The 21,025-nt window shown below is 43.4% G+C and overlaps 1 protein-coding gene across 4 annotated transcripts in view; it reads right to left on the reverse strand.

Annotated features, from left to right (window-relative positions):
* The window catches only part of LOC140466666 (sodium-dependent lysophosphatidylcholine symporter 1-like), a 94,258-nt gene that overhangs the window by 53,875 nt on the left and 19,358 nt on the right, over positions 1-21,025 (reverse strand). For 2 of the 4 annotated variants that reach the window (XM_072562129.1, XM_072562111.1), the window contains exons 1-2: positions 20,753-20,943; positions 15,498-15,623 (exon numbers count right to left, since the gene is read on the reverse strand). The exons of 1 other annotated variant lie outside the window; for it this stretch is intronic. In XM_072562129.1, coding sequence (XP_072418230.1) covers positions 15,498-15,623; positions 20,753-20,833 — 207 coding nt within the window. In that variant the 5' untranslated portion in view covers positions 20,834-20,943. Of the gene's footprint in view, positions 1-15,497; positions 15,624-20,752; positions 20,944-21,025 lie in introns of those variants that run through there. One more of the 4 variants, XM_072562120.1, reaches the window with a different exon arrangement.

Genomic DNA, 21,025 nt, shown 5'->3' on the forward strand with positions numbered 1-21,025 from the left:
GGCCACTGTACCTGCACTGTCTCGCCAAACAAGCAACATGACTCAACCATTCTCCTGCATTAACTTGCATATTATTTTGATTCAAATAATCACCTAATGGCCTCTTGAATTCCTCAATTGAACCCGCCTCTACTACATGTCCAGGTAGTGAATTCTACGCCTTAACTACCCATGTGTGAAAGTGCTTTCTAATGTTTGCTTCTTTTCAAAACTGTTTTAAACTGCCCTCGCATTGTTGATCCTTAAAGAAGGGTAGGAAATGTCTATCCCTACTTATTCTGTCCTGACTCCTCATGATTTTGTAAACTTCCGTCAGGTCTCTTTGCCTGGTCTTCTCCAAGGAAAACAGTCACACTGTTTGCAGTCTATCTTTCTAACTGAAGTGGTTCACCTCTGTAGGTGTGCATGGGTGTGTCTGTCTGTCTTTCTGTCTGCATGTGTATGTGCATGGGTGTGTGTATGCGCATGGATGTGTGTGCATGGGTGTGTGTGTGGGTGTATGTGCATGGGTGTGTGTATGCGCATGGATGTGTGTGTATGGGTGTGTATGTGGGTGTATGTGCATGGGTGTGTGTATGCGCATGGATGTGTGTGTATGGGTGTGTGTGTGGGTGTATGTGCATGGGTGTGTGTATGCGCATGGATGTGTGTGTGGGTGTATGTGCATGGGTGTGTGTGGGTGTATGTGCATGGGTTTGTGCATGTGTCTGCGTGTATGCGAGTTCACAAATTTATCAATTCTGATGCAAACACACTTCTCAGCACACACATAGAGACACATACTGAGTCATACACAAACGCACACACAGACACACAGACACACACGCATGTCTGGATGAAATGGGTGAAGGTGAGATTTTTGGCATGATTCTGCGAGAAATCCAGGGAGGCTTATCTCAACATTAAGAGCACCAGCAACTGTCATTGCAATTAAATTACTTTTTATTTCAAAGAATCAATCACTGAAAATTGTTCCACAAAGACAAAACATCAGTAAAATGATTCTTGACAGTGCATGCTCAGGAGAAAGTGAGGACTGCAGATGCTGGAGATCAGAGCTTAAAAATGTGTTGCTGGAAAAGCGCAGCAGGTCAGGCAGCATCAAAGGAACAGGAGAATCAAGAAGGGCTTATGCCCGAAACATCGATTCTCCTGTTCCTTTGATGCTGCCTGACCTGCTGCGCTTTTCCAGCAACACATTTTTAAGTGCATGCTCAGGGGCATGCTCCCAGCTAATGTACTGCACCAATCTGTAGGCCTGGTCTAATCACTTGCTACCTATGTGCACACTCACTCGGAGCATGCCTGGTTGGTCACAGTTTTCCGTCCTTGTCTTCCCACCTTGCACTTTCCCCTCTCCACCAGAGGTTTTTTTTTAAATTTCAAAAATATACTTTATTCATAAAAATATCTTCACATACATACATGGTCACTGAAGCAGTTCGGTGCTGAACAGTAGCATATGAAGAGACAAACAAACATTGGAGTATGACTCTAAGCAACAAACAAACCCAAGGCATTTCTTACTTGTGCAAGATTATATTGACATATATTTGAGGTAGTGGGAGGTTCCAATAACTGAATGGACTCCAATTTACCTTCAGCAGGAAGACCTCAGACAGTGGCCTTTCCCCAAAGTGCCTTGGTCGCAGCTGCCCCAAATGTGCCAGTCTGCAACACTTGGTCAGGGTCAGCTCCTTGCTCTGGAAGGCCAACAAGTTTTGGGCAGACTGAAGAGTAGCTTTCACTAGGTTGATGGTCCTTCAGGTGCCTCTGCCCTGCCATATTACTGTACTGTTTAGTATAGGCACAAACCGGGAAGTTTGTCCTTTTTGCCAACAGTCCACAGTGAGGTCATGAGTGATAGACTTCACTGAGGTGTTCCTGCTATTGTAAGTCCAGAGCAGCCCCTGATACCAGTCCAGGGGCTTGCACGCAGAGTTAGTCAGCTCCTAAGACCCAAACCCCTTCTCCTTCCTTGTTAACATAGACTTGGGGCCATGTAATAATGTATATATGGTGGCCTGGTGGATCAGTGGTTAGTACTGCTGACTCATAGCACCAGGGACCCAAGTTCAATTCCACCCTCTGAGTGGAGTTTGCACATTCTCCCTGTGCCTGCATGGGTTTCCTCCCACAGTTCAAAGATGTGGAGGTTAGGTGGATCGTCCACAGTAAACTGCCCATAGTACCCAGGGTTATGCACGCTAGGTGGGTTAGTCGTGGGAAATATGGGATGGGTGGGATGCTCTCTGGAGGGTCAGTGTGGACTTGATAGGCCAAATGGCCTGTTTCCACACTGTAGGGATTCTATGGTTTTACATATTGATGTATTAATTAAGAGCAACAAGGGATCACTTGCTCCTTCAAGCCAGTTCCATCGTTCAATATTGTCTGCAAATAATGTCAAGGACTGTGCAGGGCAGTTTTGGGTGTACAGCAGCTTTTTAAAGTTGACACCCGCGTTGCTGGTCAATTCCTGACAGTGGTGAGTGGCTCTGGTGGGATGGGGCTAGAACTGAACAAGTGCGACACTATAGGAGTGGGTTAAGTGGTTCATGAGGCATAACTGATAAGGTATGATGAGAAAACCTGATAGACCTTGTAGTAAAATTTTCTCCAAAAAAACTCAATGTAACTAGCACTTAGCTGAAAATAAAGTAAGCTTAACCCACAACTACCATTGCATGCCACCACTTTCAAATGAATTCTGAATAGAGGTCAGCTCCACATGTATGCCAATAGAGGCGAATGCAAGGTCAACGTTCATCGAACTCAACTCCTTAGCTCAGACCTGGAACCTCTTCCATCCCCTGGTGACCAGGACTTGGGCCCTTCCTTGTTCTATCATTCAGTAATATCATGGTTAATCTAATTACTCCATATTCTCACCCACCAACAAGAACTTTTTGCCTCCTTTCTGTAAAGAATCCATCTCACTTTGCCCTAGAATGATTCAAAGCCCCTGCTTCCCCTTCCTATTGTGGAAGAGAGTTCCAAAGACTCATTACTCTCTGAAAACAAAAACGAATTCTCCTCATCTCTATCTTAAATGGGTGAACCCATTTTATCTCTAATTTTAAATTCTCTCACAAGAATACATACTCTTTCCACATGCAACCTCACAAGGTTCCTCAGGATCTTATATTTACATTTCAATTAAGTCACATTTTACTGTTCTAAATTCCAATAGGTACAAGCTTAACCTGTCAAATGTTTCCTCATAAGGCAATCCACTCACAATATTGTTCTGGTAAACTTTTTCTTTTACATCCATCCTTAAATAAGGAGACCAAATAGTTTACACAAACTCCAGTTGTAGCCTGACCAATGCTCTGTATAACTGAAGCCTAACCTTTTATATTCAATTCCCCTGACATGAAAGGATAGTATTCACTTAACTTTTCTAATCACTTGCCAAACTGCATATATTTTGAACCTTTTATTATACATGTTCAAGAGAATCCCAGATTCCTCTGCATCTCAGAGCTTGCAATCTCTTGCCACTTAAATAAAATGCATTGTTGTTTATTCTTCTTGCCAAAGCGTACAATCTCATATTTTCCCACATTACACACCATTTACCGGATCTTTACCCACTCACTTAAACTGTCCAATCCTCTTTATGTTCCTTGTGTCCTCTTCACCAATTACTTGCCTATCATTGTGTCATCAGCAAATATAGCAACTATAACTTTGGTCCCTTCATCTAAGTCTTTTCTATGAATTGCAAAACACTGAGGCCTATTACATATCGTCAACAAAACATGACCCATTTATACCAGCCCTCTGTTCCTGTTAGCCAGCTGATCATTGAGTGTTACCCTGCACCTTGAGCTTTTATATCCCACCATAATATTTGATATGGCAGCTTTTCAAATGTCTTCTAGAAATTAAGTTACAGTACAGCATCCTCTTTCCACAGCACGTTACTTCTACAAAGAACTCCAATAATTTGGTTAAACCATGACTTTCCTTTTTACAAACATAGGTTTTTTTTGCTCCAATAGAAAAATAATGTCTTGGAAATCCTCAGCACATCTGGCAAATTAAATGCAGTGATAAACACAGCTCAGTCACCCTTTATCAGAATAGGGTGAGGGTTACGAACCTGAGGCATTGATTCTCCTCTCTGTCCACAGTTGCTGCCTGACCTATTATGTATTTCTAGAATTGTCTGTTTTATATTTCATATTTCCAGCATCTACAGTAAAGTACACTCCGGTCATATGCTCTATGTCTGGGCATTTGTAAGTGTGGTTGGCTTCAATTTAATATGAGATAATATTCATCACTCAATTCAAAGTGTAATTTATCTGTTAACAAAGTCCACTCATGGGGATAGAAATAGAACATTATTGCATCTGCATTGCCTTGAGAATATACACATGGCATGGAGTAATACATTATTTTCATAAAATGAGTGGGCGCTGTCTTACACAAAAGATGACAGCATGGTAAGAACTTAGATAAAGTTTTACAGATGCTGGTTTGACAAAAAAAGGTGGATTGGCAATATCTGAAAGCTTGTGTTCCTTGTCGGAATTTCACCTGACTTTGATTTCAATGGAGCAAAATAAGGTGACCTGTTTCTCCGTGCATTGTAAAACCTGACCATACACTTGGTGCTGTGTGAAGGATGAATGAAGAGTCACTTCATAGAGTCATAGAATCCCTACACTGTGGCAGCTGAACACTTCAACTCCCCCTCCCACTCCACCATTCGACCCTTCGAGCCTTCACCACTATTCAATGTGATTGTGGCTGATCATGCAATCACAGTATCCCATTCCCACCCTCTCTCCATCCCCCCTTGATCCCTTTAGCCACAAGGGCCACAAACAGCTCCCTCTTGAATCTATCTAATGAACTGGCCTCAGCAGCTTCCCACTGGAGAGAATTCAACAGGTTCCCAACTCTGAATGAAGAAATTCTTCCTCATCTCAGTCCCAAATGGTTTATCCCTTATTTGTAGTCTGTAAACCCTTGTTCTAGACTTTGGGGTCGAGAGTGTGATGCTGGAAAAGCACAGCGGGTCAAGCAGCATCCGAGGAGCAGGAGAATAAACATTTCAGGCATGAGCCCTTCAGCGGGAATGAGGCTTGAGATAAATGGGGAGGGGGGTGTTGGAAGGTTGCTGAGGATGCAATAGGTAGATGAAGGTGGGGGAGAAAGTGATAAATTGGAGAGGAGGGTGGGGCAGATAGATCAGAAAGACGATGGACAGGTCAAGAAGGCAGTTCTGAGTCGGAGGCTTGGGACTAGGATAAGGTGCGGGGAGGAGAAATGGGGAAACCAGTGAAATTCACATTAATCCTGTGTGGTTGCAGAGTTCCAAGGCAGAAGATGAGGCGTTCTTCCTCCAGGGGTTGGGTGATTACGGTTTGGCAAGGCGGAAGCCCAGGACCTGCATGTCCTTGGTGAAGTGGGAGGGGGAGTTGAAGTGTTCAGCAACAGGGCATTGGGGTTGGTTGGTGCAGGTGTCCCAGAGATGTTCTCTGAAACTATCTGTAAGTTGGCATCCTGTCTCCCCAATGTAGAGGAGACCACATTGGGAGCATCCAATACAGTAGGTGACATTCCTCCTCTCTGACCTACCACCTTCTCCCCTGTTGCATCTACCTATTGCATTTTCAGCTACCTTCCCTCCCCATCTCCACCCCCCTCCTGTTTTCCTCTCAGCCCCCCCGGCCCATAAATCTCATTCCTGATGAAGGCTTATGCCCAAAACATCGATTCCCCTGCTCCTTGGATACTGCCTGACCTGCAGTGCCTTTCCGGCACCACACTCGACTCTAATCTCTAGCATCTGCAGTCCTCACTTTCTCCTAGTTCTTGACTTCCCCAACATTGGGAACACTCTTCCCACATTTAGCCTGTCCAGTTTCATCAGGATTTTATATGTTTCTCAGAGATCCCTTCTATTCTTCTAAATTCCAGCGAGTACAAGCCCAGTCTATCCACTCTTTCCTCATATGTCAGTCCTGCCATCCGGAAGTCAATCTGGTGAACCTTCACTGGACTCCCTCAAGACCAAGAATACTCTTCCTCAGACTAGGAGACCAAAACTCCACACAATACTCAAGGAGTGGCCTCACCAAAACCCTGTATAACTACTCCAAGACATCCTTACTCCGATGCTTAAACTAGTTGTATTTCAACAATTTCAGCAAACAAAATGGATAACCTGGTTACCAGAATTTTGGTAAGTCTGCAAAATTGGAATCACAGGTTGAATGGATGCCTTTGTGAACCAGGAAAATTAAAATGGTCAGATACTGCAGTGATGTTGTAATGATAAAAATCAGAACTGATTGCAAGCGGTTTCTCAATTGCTGTTGCTGTGTCATATTCTAGTGTACATAAGTTTGTCACTGACAAATCACCTCGTGTAACAGTCTCAGTTATGGAGTTCAGAAGCAAATACATAATTCTAGCAAATTCTGAGCTATTGTCTGAAAGATCCATTACTAGGCATCCAGGTGGAAGCAGTTCAGTAACTCCCAGCTCTGGCTGATGAGGCTGCATTCTTAAACAGAGTGTTATTATACTTCTAGAATTTGACTCTGTTTACCGGTCATTAGGATTTTATCTCTGTATTATTTACAATACTGTTTTTATTCTGCTTTCAGCAGCAGCCCAGTTTTTGTACTTACTTGCAAACCCAATTTTATTTTGTGCTTTGCTGACATCTGCAATTCATAGTGTTGCAGGCAAAATATTTGCTACCAGTACCCGACTAGCAGGCAACAAATTGCAAAGCAGTGAAATCATTTTTTTATGACAAGGGAATCCCAGGCTGTGGGATATGATAACGAACATTGAGCCAGCCATTAAGACACAGACATCAGCAGCCAGAGAGCCCTTCTGGGTAAAGCTACTGAGAAAATAAACCCTGCTGAAGCCACGTGCTCCAGAACTAGCTGTTCCCCTAGCTAAGCGAGTCTAGAACATCTACAATACTGACATGTACATGGCAATGAAAAACTGATCCAGGAATGTCTTGTGCACAAAACACAGAACAAATACCACACAGAATCACAGAAATGTTACAATGTAGTACAGGTGCACAATCCTTTATCGGAAATCCTTGGGGCCAGTTTTTCGGATTTCGGAATTTTTCTGATTTCAGAATAAATGACACTTTCACACTGAAATAAAGAAAAACTTTACCAAATGGCTGAGACACAACTGACACCTGCCAGTGCTGGGCCACGCCACCATGTCACATCTGAATGATGTGGGTTGAGTGGGTGTGGAGTTGGGTCACCTGTTTGCATGCCAAACAACCTTGTTATACAGAAAAAAACTTCACAATGAAACTTTGGATTTCAGAGTTCTTTCGGATTTTGGATGAAGGGGTCTGTACATGTATTATTCTGTCTGGACCAGGTCTCTAAATGAACAACATGACTTTGTCCAACTCTTCTGTCTTTCCCCACACCCTTGCATGTTGTTTTAAATAATTATCCCTTGAATACTTCAATGGCACCATCGCACTTCCACAGTGTATTCCAGTCCCAAACCACTTGCTGACTGAAAACATTTTTTTCTCATTCTAATTTGCCTCTTTTCAAATCACTTTAAATCCATACCCTCTTGTTCTCGATCTTTTTACAAGCAGGAACAGTTCCTCCTTATCCATTCCATTTCTTGGTTTTAAAAATGTCTGTCAGATCTCCTCTCAGCTTTCTTTTCTCCGGTCCCAACCTCTCCAGTCTATCCTCAGAAATGAAGTTACAAATCACACATTACCAGGTTATAGTCCAATAGGTTTAATTGGAAGCACGAGTTTTCGGAGTGCCTCTCCTTCCACCTGATGAAGGAGCGTCGCTTCGAAAGCTTGTGCTTCCAATTAAACCTGTTGGACTATAACCTGGTAATGTGTGATTTGTAACTTTGTATACCCCAGTCCAACATTGGCATCTCCAACTCATAAATGAAGTTTCTCATCCCTGGTACCACATTCACAAACCTCCTCTGCCCTCTCTCCAATGTACTCACATCCTTCCTGTAATGTGCTGCCCGGAACTTTACACAATACTGCAGCTGAAGTCAAACAAATATACCAGTTTAGCAATATGTCATTGCTGATGCAATCTATAACCGTATTAGTAAATCCTGGTATATTGTATGCTTTATTTATTTATGTTTGTTCACTCATGGAGCTGGGTGTCGCTGGCTGGGCCAACATTCATTGCCCATACCTAATTAGCCCTGAGAAGGTGGTGGTGTGCTGTCTTCCTGAACCGGAGCCGTTTATTTGGTGTAAGTACACCCACAACGCCCTTAGGGAGGGAATTCCATAATTTTGACCCAGCAACATTGAAGGAATGATGATATATTTCCCAGTCAGGATGTTGAGTGGCTTAAAGGGGAACTTACAGGTCATGCTGTTTCCATACATCTGATGCCCTTGTCCTTAAAGATGGTAGTAGTCATGAATTTGAAAGGTGCTGTCTAAGGATGTTGGGTGAACATCTGCAGTGCAACTCATATACAATGCCACTTCTACACATCAATGATTGATTGATTGAATGCCTGTGGATGTGGTGCCAATCAAGCATGTTGCTTTGTCCTGGATGATGTCAAGTTTCTTGAGTGTAGTTGGAGCTGCACCCACCCAGGTAAGTATGAGTATTCCATCATATTTCCTTGTGCATTGTAGATGGTAGACATGCTTTGGGGAGTCAGGAGGTGAGTTACTCACTGCAGTATTCCTAACCTCTGATCTGCCCTTGGAGACACTGTATTTATGTGGTAAATCCAGTTAAGTTTCTGATCAATGATAATCCCCAGGATGTTGATGGTGAGGGATTGAGTGATGGCAATGCTATTGAATATCAAGGGGCAGTGGTTAAATTGTCTCTTATATAAAGTGCTCATTGCCAGTGTCACAAAGCTGGTCTATTTTCTAAAAGCTGTTCCTTTTCTCAAGGATACTGTGTCCTTGGGTTTTTTCAAAGGGGCCATAAACAGGTCGGGCTCTGAAATGGCTGGGTTTGGTACAGAGATTAGAGGACGTTTTGTTTATATGTAAAGAGATTAAACTTAGGCCAAAGCTTTTATGTTTATAGAAGTAACCTGTATAAGTCAAGGGCGGGGGAAGTTGACAAGTTCAGTCCAGAATGAGTTAGGGAGTTCAGCAGTGGGCTGTGTGGAAGCAGGCTGCTAAACTCTCTCTCCTTCTGCCTTTCTAACTTCAACCTGTAAGCCTTTGTTTCATTTTTACTGTGTTTAAGGGGTTTGCTTATTTGGATTGTTGTGTATATTTGGAACAGCATAATTAAGTCTAGATTGAATAGACTGAGTTCTTTAGGTATTCTTTATTCTATTCTTTGTGTTTCATTGTGTACCTTTGTGAATAAATTTTTGTCTGTTTTAAAACCTGGTAGTCAACCTAGCTAACTTACTCTGGGCAATTTTCACTGTACACTTACTGAAACAAATTGCAAAGTTATGGTCTGGGGCTGCCTGCTTAAGAATGTTGTGAGTGGTCCGGCCTAGTCCATAACACCTGGCATTTCTGTGGCAAATATGTTATTTGCCATTTCTTTTAGCCCAAACTTGGACATCGTCCAGTTATACTGCTTCTGAATATGGACAGCGTCAGTATCTGAGGAATTACTAATGGTGCTGATCATTAGCAAATATCTCCACCTCTGAATTAATGTTAGAGGAAAGGTCTTTGATGATGCAGGTGAAGATGTTTGGGCTTAGGACACTACTCTGAGGAACTCCTGCAGAGATATCCTGGAGCTGAGATGACTGACCTCTAACAACCATGACCATCTTCCTTATTGGAAGATATGACTCTGGTTAGAATGCAATCTCGATGTCAAGGGTGTCACTTGCAGCTCACCTCTGGAATTCAGTTCCTTTGGCCATGTTTGAGCCAAGACTGTCATGAAGTCGAGAGCTGATTGGCCCTGGTGAACCCAAACTGAGCTGCAGTGAGCACTTTATTGCTGAACAGGTTTTGCTTGATAGCACTGTTGATGACAACTTCCATCACTTTCGTGAGGATAGAGGTCAACGTGTGGTAGTAATCCAGTTTCGATTTATCCTGTGTACAGGACATACCTGGGGAGTCTTCCACATTCCATTATTACAGCATATACACACTGAGGAATTTAAAAAAAAAGAAAAAAAAAAGGAAAAACAAAAGCAGGAGTGTTAGGCATCGTGTCACACTGCGAGCTGGCTCTGAGTAAGCTGGATCAGTGTCAAGGTCTTTCCACATGTAAACGAAGGGTAACTTGATGAAAGGATATCAGCCTCTGTGAAGCTATTTAAATGGTGATGACAGAAAAGTACACTCCCGAATAAATTTGATCGGAACAGTCATTTTTGAGCCTGGGTAAGAATTTCTAGCATCATGCTGTTATTTGAGATGAACGGAAGAAAAAAAAAGAAAAGTATACACACCGAGGTCCCCCTGCTCCAGCAACCCATTTAGCATCGTGTCCTGAGTTTACGTTGTTTGCCCATATTTTTGCTAAAAAAATGCATCCCCTCACACTTCTCTGTCTTGAACATCATCAGTCTGTCCAGTCCACCAACTTGTCTCTGTCCTTTTTAAGTTCTACACAGATTTCCTCTCAGCTTAGTATTATTTGCAAGCTTTATAATTGACCATTGTAGACCAAGATCTAACTCATTAATATTTATTAAGAAAAGCATTGGTTCCAATAATGACCCCGAGGAATGCCACTATAAACTCTCTGCAAGCCCAAAAATGACCAATTAATGATTACTCTGTTTCCGATCACTCAGACAGTTTTGCCTCCACGTTATGCTGTCTCTGCATTCCATGAAGTTCACCTTTTCTCGGCTGTCTGTAATGTGGCACTGCACCAAACTCCTTTTACAGAATCAAGAGACCGAGGTTGAGAAGCTCCACTCCTTCATCAGGCTCGCTAGCAACCACTCCACAAAGTGTTCAAAGAAAACATTGGAACTTGACCCCTCGGCAGGGTGTCCTCTAGTAACTAAGCAGATATTTCAAGACACTTAGCTACCAAGAAATACGTTATTAAAACAAAAATGTTCCAGTATCCTTAAATTAAAAACACTCAATCCAAGTATCCACAACTTCTGAAACACAAGTCCACAAAAATTATTAAATATGAGCTTTCATAACACAGTGAACATTCATGCCAGAAAAATGTGTTGCTGGAAAATGTGCAGCAGGTCAGGCAGCATCCAAGGAGCAGGAGAATCAACATTTTGGGCATAAGCCCTTCTTTATCAAGCAGGCTAAGATAAAAGGTAGGGAGGAGGGACTTGGGGGAGGGGCGTTGGGAATGCGATAGGTGGAAGAAGGTTAAGGTGAGGGTGATAGGCCAGAGAGGGGGTGGGGGCAGAGATGTCAGGAAGAAGATTGCAGGTCAAGAAGGCGGTGCTGAGTCCAAGGGTTGGGACTGAGATAAGGTGCGGGGGAGGGGAAATAAGAAAGCTGGAGAAATCTACATTCATCCCTTGTGGTTGGAGGGTTCCTAGGCGGAAGATTAGGCGTTCTTCCTCCCCCTGTAAAAACACCATCCCATATTCCCAATTCCTTCGCCTGTGCCGCATCTGCTCCCAGAAGGACCAATTCCAATACCGAATAATTCAGATGGCTTCCTTCTTCAAAGACCGCAATTTCCCTTCAGATGTGGTTGACAATGCTGTCCACCGCATCTCCTCCACTTCCAGCTCCTCCGCCCTTGAACCCTGCCCCTCCAATCACCACCAGGACAGAACCCCACTGGTCCTCACCTACCACCCTACCAACCTCCAGATACATCGTATCATCCTTCGTCATTACCGCCACATCCAAACAGACCCCACGACCAAGGATATATTTCCCTCACCTCCCCTATCAGCGTTCCGGAAAGACCACTCCCTCCGTGACTCCCTTGTCAGGTCCACACCCCCCCACCAATCCAACCTCCACTCCCGGCACCTTGCCCTGCAACCGCAAGAAATGCAAAACTTGCGCCCACATCTCCCTGCTCACTTCCCTCCAAGGCCCCAAGGGATCCTTCCATATCCGTCACAAATTCACCTGCATCTCCACACACATCATTTACTGCATCTGCTGCACCCAATGTGGCCCCCTCTACATTGGGGAGACAGGCAACCTACTTGCGGAACGTTTCAGAGAACACCTCTGGGACACCCACCCAACCGCCCCGTGGCTGATCACTTTAACTCCCCCTCCCACTCCGCTAAGGACATGCAGGTCCTTGGCCTCCTCCAATGCCAGACCATGGCAACACGATGCCTGGAGGAAGAGCACCTCATCTTCCGCCTAGGAACCCTCCAACCACAAGGGATGAATGCAGATTTGTCCAGCTTTCTCATTTCCCTTCCCCCCACCCCCACCTTTTCTCAGTCCCAACCCTCGAACTCAGCACCGCCTTCTTGACCTCCAATCTTCTTCCCGACCTCTCCGCCACCATCCCCTCTCCGGCCTATCGCCCTCACCTTAACCTCTTTCCACCTATCACATTCCCAACACCCCTCCCCCAAGTCCCTCCTCCCTACCTTTTATCTTAGCCTGCTTGGCACACCCTCCTCATTCCTGAAGAAGCGCTTATGACCGAAACATCGATTCTCCTGCTCCTTGGATGCTGCCTGACCTGCTGCGCTTTTCCAGCAACACATTTTTCAGCTCTGATCTCCAGCACCTGCAGTCCTCACTTTCTCCTAACATTCATGTCATACAAGCACACGGCAAACAGAAAGAATCTGACCATCTATCCTTGACAGTCAAAGGTGTCACCATTGTTGAATGCCCTAATATCAATATCCAGGAGTTAGCATTGACCAGAAACCAAACTTGGGCACACAGGTAGATAGAAAAGTAAGTTGTTGATAAGAGATTGGGAATCTATAAAGGATGGGTTAAGTGAATGGGCAGAAATTTGGCACATGGAGTATACCGTGGGTAGATGTCAATTTACCAATTTTGGCAGGAAGAATGGAAAAGCAGAATTCTAACTAAAGGGAAAAAGATTGAAGATCTAGCTCCTACAGAGAGATCGCAATGTCCTGGATGAATCACATAAAATTTGTATGAAGATAAACGAACAAGTTGGAGAAACGATGGGATGTTATCATTTATTTCAAGAAGATTGGAATATAAAAGTAGGGAAGTTTTCCTACAGTTGTTCAGGGCATTGGTGAGACCACATCTGAAGCATTTGAATCGTTTGGTCTCACAATGTGAAAATTTTAATATAATTGCTGTATAGGTAGTTTACTCGACTAATTTCTGAGATGAACAGCCCACCTTATGAAGTAACATTGAACAATTTAGAATTAAACACCACTGTTAGACTCTTCATAGCAGCCCTGGTAATGCCAGGCCAACAAAAACGCAACACAAAAGTATTCCCAGTGCATTTTCATGACAAATAAGCCAAAGAAAACAATATTCTATCAAGACAATCAAGTTCAATCTGTGTTATGTTGTTGTGTTATAGATTATGTAAGTGCATGAGTGCAAGAGTAGAAGAGAAGGAAAAATAAGCAAAATAACACTGTCTCTGAGTTGGGAGAAACCCTCCAATTCTCATTTCTTTTCCAACAGAGTACAGCTTTCCATCACAGAATTTGGATAATTCGCTCCTCACAGGAAGTCAACAGGTGGTAACTGAAAGAATTCCATCTGGTTCACATTTGTTCTCATCTATTATATGTGACCTTTTCTTCTCGTTAGGTACAAATAAACTTACATCGGAATTGGAAAGAACAGTGAGAGTTATCGCACAAATGTTCAAGCTACTTACCAGCTTGTGTAAATCCACAAATTTTGGCTCTGTCTCCAAGAGTGGGTGAAAATCCTGGAACTCAGCTCCTACTGTACTTGGGTGTATTACACAACATGAACAGCTTGGCTCAAAAAGGCAGCTCATTACTCAAAGCCAGGTACGGATAGTTAAAGCATTCCGCAAATGAATAAAAAATAATACCCAGCATGCGAGTAAATAAATAGCTTTCATTGACAGTGTACCTATTTGGAAAATACTCATGCAACATGAAAAGCATATTTCTGTGTCTGCAAGAAGGTGCTAAATGTAGGTACATATGTCAATTAGTTCAAAACTTGTCTTGGTGTATTAGATTTAGATTATTTTTGTTGTCATGTGTACTCAAGTATAGAAGTACAGGAGTATATGAAAAAGGTGTAATGTTGCCACACAAGGTGCCATCTCAAGTACCAAGACACTGAGGTACATAAATTCAGGTACAAAGTAGTAAGAGAAACACAAAGTTAAGAAATTAAGCATTACTTCATAGAATAAGTAGAAAAATAAAGAAATAAGGTAATAGTTAACATTAAAGTCTTTCTTAATTTAAACGAGGAAAATAAAGGAATACGTTAAATGCACAACTGTCTTTGATTACATGCTATCCCAAAATGATAGTGAACTCTTGTTAGTTGAATAATTTTTTTTTGCATCTTTAAAAACTGTGGAGTCAAGGAGGAAGAACTGGTTTTAATTTACAAGGATGGCTGCATAATTTCACATCAAGAAATGATGTGAAGGAGCTGAGGAGTTATTTTCAAATGAAATTGACTGGATCTCAGCCAACTGAGCAGGTTGGAACTGGAAACAAGTTCCAGAGACACAGAAAACAGAGAGAGAGAGAGAGAGAGAGAGATACACACACACTGAAGGCTGTGTTATTGTTCTCCCCAGACTACCCTGATCCACTCCTCACTCATCTGCCTAGCACAACACCAACATTTCAGCTCACCCACCTGCCACCCTAATTGCTTGCCACTTAACCAACTAACACCCTACCTGCCTGACACTTTTCACACCTATCATCCTACATATGTAACACCTCACCGATCTGCCATCCTGTACACCAGCCGCTTCACCAATTCGCCACATCACCAAGCTAACCCTGCCACTGAACCACCTCACCCATCTATTGATTCATGCTGTTACATCAACGTACCTACCTATCCTCTCACCATGCCCATTTACTCATGCATTCTAGGCTATTCCCTGCAAAACTTTTAAGCTGATGATGAAACTCATCATATGATAAGCATTTGTACATTGTAGCCATGTAGTAACAGGAATGCAGAATACTGGGTGAATGGTAAGATTCTTGGTAGTGTAGATGAGCAGAGAGATCTCGGTGTCCAGGTACACAGATCCATGAAAGTTGCCACCCAGGTTGATAGGGTTGTTAAGAAGGCATACGGTGTGTTAGCTTTTATTGTTAGAAGGATTGAGTTTCAGAGCCGTGAAGTTGTGCTGCAGCTGTACAAAACTCTGGTGTGGCCGCACTTGGAGTACTGTGTACAATACTGGTCACCACATTATAGGAAGGACATGGAAGCTTTGGAAAGAGTTCAGAGGAGATTTACTAGGATGTTGCCTGGTAGACTCAATCAGCTCAATTAATATATATGGTTAAACATAAATAACAGCTCTCAAAAAGATTTTTAAAAATGTACTTATGACAACTATTGAATACTGTATATATACCTGTGCAACATCAAGTAGAAACATTTGCAGGAAGAATCCTAAAATACTTCTAACCATCTCATATGGAATACCTCCAATTCCAAAGGATAACTTGTTACATATGGTCAATTTACTTGTTTCTTCATCCTAAAGCAGACAAATGTAATTATTCTTATTCTTGCCATTATTACCTTGAAAAAAAATGAAACACAATGCAAGTCAATTATTATTCAGTTTAATGTATTGTACATTTGTTTATAGAACATAGAACATTACAGTGCAGTACAGGCCCTTCGGCCCTCAATGTTGTACTGCTCTGTGAAACCAATCTGAAGCCCATTTAACCTATACTATTCCATTCTCGTCCATATGATCATCCAATGACCATTTGAATGCCCATAAAGTTACGGAGTATATTACTGCTGCAGGGAGTGCGTTCCATGCCCCTACTACTCTCAACAGGATGACCTCTCCTTTCTTGTTTCTAACTACCTCAGTAGACGAGTCATCAAATCTCTTTTCTGCAACAGTAATACTGTCCTTGACTAACAATGCCACACTCTTCCCCACCCCCTTTTACCATTTTCTCTGTTCTTACTGAAACATCTAAATCCCAGAACCTGCAACAACCATTCCTGTCCCTGCTCTACCCATGTCTCCGAAATGGCCACAACATTGAAATCCCTGGTATTAACCCATGCTGCAAGTTCACCCACCTTATTCCGGATGCTCCTGCTGCTGAAATAGACACACTTCAAACCAAATTCTTGTTTGCTGGTGCCTTCTCGCGACCTTGAAACCTTATTTCGGACCTCACTACTTTCAACCTCCTGTCTACTCGAACTGCAATTCAGGTTCCTGAACAACATTAGCAAATATTCCCCCTAGGGCATTGGTATCCCTCTGGTTCAGATGAAGACCATCCTGTTTGTCAAGGTCCCATCTACCCCAGAAAAAGCCTCAATTATCCAGCAATCCAAAACCCCCCCTCCTACACCATTCCTGTAGCCACATGTTCAATTCCTCTCTCTCCCTATTCCTCGCCTCACTAGCATGTGGCAGAGGCAACAAACCAGAGATAACAACTCTGTTTATTCTAACTCTAAGCTTCCAAGCTAGCTCCCTGACTTTCTGCCTTAAATCCCCATCTCTCTTCCTACCTGGTGCCTATGTGGACATGACCTGGGGCTGCGCCACCTTCCCCTCAAGGATCCCAAAAACATGACATGAACCCTGGTACCTGGGAGGCAACACACCAACCATTTATATTATGCATGGCTTATTGCTCCAGCCCCCAAAAGAGATAATTTTATTTTTGTGTTCATTTTTCTAGTTTAACATAGGAAAAAAATAGAAGCTTTCTTATTAATATGGTTCAACTAGAATGTGGTTTCGTTTTTCAAAACCAAACATGCATGTTATATAAGACTTCCACTTATTATGATGCTGTAGCTTTCAAAGGTTATTTTATCCTGGGTTTTATTATTAAGAGATTGAATGAGATGTAACGACCTGTCTGTAAGAAAGTAAACAGCTTGTGAAGCCTCGGGATTTTTTTAAAAGTTGGAAAAATAGAGGCAGCCTGGCTGGTTGTTGCCAGCTTTAACAGACCAGGCTTTCTTTCTTAAGATTTTAGGTTTAGCTTTAAGCAGTTGCTGTCATAGGCAGTTTTTCTCTTGGTTTCAGCTAGAAGTTGGGGTTTCTTTCTGCTACTGTGGCATATCAGAGCTCTCCCAGGATGCTCTCCTCTGGGCATGTAGCTGCAGCAGGAGCTCTTCATTTCACACGTCAATACCTCAACAGGGAAGACCTTATCTGCTTTGGTTGCACCATGAAGTTGGTTACCATCCTTCGCCTGTTCCACGATGACTTGGAAGTGGCTCAACCACCAACCCATGCACCATTTGGACTGGTGTCAAGCAGGGCTGCACATCACCCCAACACTGTTCTTGATCTATCTCACTGCAGTGATTCAGCTCACCACCAACAAGCTCCCCACTAGAGTGGAGCTAATCTACAGAACCAGTGGAAAATTATTCAACCTCACACCGCCTTCAAGCAAAAACCAAAGTCACCTCAACCAGTGTCATTGAGCTACAGTGTTGTGGTTCTGTTCGCCGAGCTGGGAATTTGTGTTGCAGATGTTTCGTCCCCTGCCTAGGTGACATCCTCAGTGCTTGGGAGCCTCCTGTGAAGCGCTTCTGTGATCTTTCCTCCGGCATTTGTAGTGGTTTGAATCTGCTGCTTCCGGTTGTCAGTTCCAGCTGTCCGCTGCAGTGGTCGGTATATTGGGTCCAGGTCGATGTGCTTATTGATTGAATCTGTGGATGAGTGCCATGCCTCTAGGAATTCCCTGGCTGTTCTCTGTTTGGCTTGTCCTATAATAGTAGTGTTGTCCCAGTCGAATTCATGTTGCTTGTCATCTGCGTGTGTGGCTACTAAGGATAGCTGATCGTGTCGTTTTGTGGTTAGTTGGTGTATGAACAATTCAATCAATAAGCACATCAACCTGGACCCAATATACCGACCACTGCAGCGGACAGCTGGAACTGACAACCAGAAGCAGCAGATTCAAACCACTACAAATGGCGGAGGAAAGATCACAGAAGCGCTTCACATGAGGCTCCCAAGCACTGAGGATGTCACCTAGACAGGGGACGAAACATCTGCAATACTAATTCCCAGCTCGGCAAACAGAACCACAACAACGAGCACCCGAGCTACAAATCTTGTCACAAACTTTGAGCTACAGTACGTGGATGATGTCTACAGATGTGCAAACTCAGAGGACAAACTCCAGACCACCGTCAGCACCTTAATGGAGGCAAATGGGTCTCACCCTGAACATCCGCTAGATGAAGGTCTCCCACCAACCCTGTCTTGGTATTGTGGAGTGAATCTCCAATCATCAAGGTACAGGGGAAGGCCTTAGAGAATGCTAATCACCGCTAATACCTCAGGAGTATCCTGTCAATCAAAGCATTTATGGATGAAGAGATCCAGCACTGTTTCTAGTGTACTCGTGCCGCCCTCTTCTGCCTGAGGAAAAAGCTGTTCGAGAACAACAACATCAGATCTGACACCAAGCTCATGGTATACAGAGCTGTGGTGTTTCCATCCTCCTATATGGCATGGACTGTCTACAGCAGACACCTGAAGACACTGGAGCAGTCCCACCAACCCTGCCTGTGCAAGATCCTACGTATCCACTGGGAATCGACGTTTCAGACATGAGCCTTTCTTCAGGCTCATGCCCGAAACGTCGATTCTCCTGCTCCTTGGATGCTGCCTGACCGGCTGCACTTTTCCAGCAACACGTATTCAGCTCTGATCTCCAGCATCTGCAGTCCTCACTTTCTCCTATCCACTGGGAAGACAGACACATCAATACCAGTGTTTTCGACCAGGCCAACATTCCAAGCAATGAGGCACTGACCAACCCTCCAACACCGTCCCCCACTTGATTGGCTTCAATGGGGTTGGGCACGTCATCTGCATGTCTGACACGAGACTCCCCAAGCAGGTGCTCTACTCCCAGCTCCGAAATGGCATGCGAGTCACTGAAGTGCATCAGAGATACCCACAAGGCCTCACTGGAGAAGTGCAGCATTCCCACAGACACATGGATATCACTAGACCCAGACCATCCAAAGTGGGAGAGGAGCATCTGGGAAGGGATCAAACACCTTTCGTCAGGAAAAAGTGGAAGCCAAGAGAAGACAGGGAAAGGTACATCCAGCCACATCAATGCCCCACCCAGCTCTTTCCATGACCATCCCATGCCCCAAGTGTAACAGAGCCTACAGTGGAAGCATTGGTCTGTATAGCCACCTACAGACTCACCCTGAGAGTTTATCTTTGTCTGTGAGGGGCCACCAATGAAACAGTCGAGATGAGAGTGAACTGGATTTGGTGTAAATTGGGAAAAAAAGCAGTCGAGATTTGGATGAACTATAACACAGCTGGGAGATATTTTAACATAAATTTAACATGGAGTGAAGAAGGTTGGAAGGGAGTATGAAGTCCAATGCTACACCATTACCAGGTTAAAAATCGCACAACACCAGGCTATAGTCCAACAGGTTTAAATGGAAGCACTAGCTTTCAGAGCGCTGCACTACTTTGTACAACCCAATCCAAACCAGCATCTCCAAATCATGACTACCATTACCAGACACCAGCTTGATAATTTGACATTTATTTTTCCTTATTAGGCAATGCTTTATGTAACTGAGAATAGTTATTTCTCCAACCGACTGTACCACAGTGATCTAGAAACTATGCTGATAACAGACTGGTTCAGATTTGGTTACACAATTTGTTTGCGAGCTGGTCAGTTCAAACCTTCATTTGGTGGCAGTGCATCAGTACTTCACCAAACTCAACAAGTCACACCTGACATACTGTCAAAGGAGTTCATAGCAAAGTCTAACCCAAATAAGAACGCACGCATCAACTCCACCCTCAGGCTAAAGTGAGGACTGCAGATGCTGGATATTCGAGTCGAGAGTGTGTTGCTGGAAAAGCACAGCAGGTCAGGCAGCATCCGAGGAACAGGAAAATCGATGTTTCGGGCAAAAGCCCTTCAGTCGTTTAGTTCCACTACAGTGTGAAGTACTGTCTTTATAAAGTGTATCACTCTATTCTGAACAGTTCATGTGAAGCAGACATGCAGGTTGGTGGCCTATTCTCTGCCTTGTTTGATTTAACATGATATACCTCCCTCAGAATGTCCAAAACATTGGCTGAAAAAAATATATGGTGATGTACAGAACAGTGAAATAAAACAATGAACTGCAGATGCTGGAAATCTGAATAAAAATAGAAATTGCTGGAGAAACTCAGCAGGTCTGGCAGCATCTGTGTGGAGAAAACAGACTTAAGTTTGGGGTCCAGTGTCTTTCTTCAGAAGAAGTCACTGGATTCGAAACATTAACTTTGTTTCCTCCACACAGCTGCTGCCAGACCTGCTGAGTTTCTCCAACACTTTTTGTTTTATTTCTGTTAATGGTTTGTTATTTTCCTTCAAAGTGGCTACAATAATGATGGATTTAAAATCAAACAGCATTTTGGTTATTTCTCGCACAATTATTACATTAAAATCTAAAGCGGCATTCATTATTTTCTCAAAAAAAACATAACCAAACACGTAAAATCCAGGCAACATAGAGATATTCCATTCAGATCTCCCTCTGATTTGGTGCAGAATCACGCAGTACATCTCACTGACAGACCTCAAGTTCTAAAGTTTAAAAAAAATCAAAACAAATATTTACTTTTTCGAGTTTGGGATTGGTCTCAGCAGTGGGTTGGTTTATAAAAACACTTTCGAAAGACGCACTTTCCTCTCCCATCATCTCTGGATATTCGCTGTAAACACGGATTGTAATCGCTGTCGCTTCTCTTCCTGTCCCACACTCCGCCTGCTGGGCTCACTGTGCGGGCTTACGGCAGCGTGTAGACTACCGCACAGAGATGGCCCACTGCTCACCTATTACAATAAACACCAGCCGTTAATGTCCACCCAGCACAGTCAACGCCCACTTGCC

This window comes from Chiloscyllium punctatum, chromosome 3 (assembly GCF_047496795.1).
Source record: "Chiloscyllium punctatum isolate Juve2018m chromosome 3, sChiPun1.3, whole genome shotgun sequence".
Taxonomy (NCBI): Eukaryota; Metazoa; Chordata; class Chondrichthyes; order Orectolobiformes; family Hemiscylliidae; genus Chiloscyllium; species Chiloscyllium punctatum.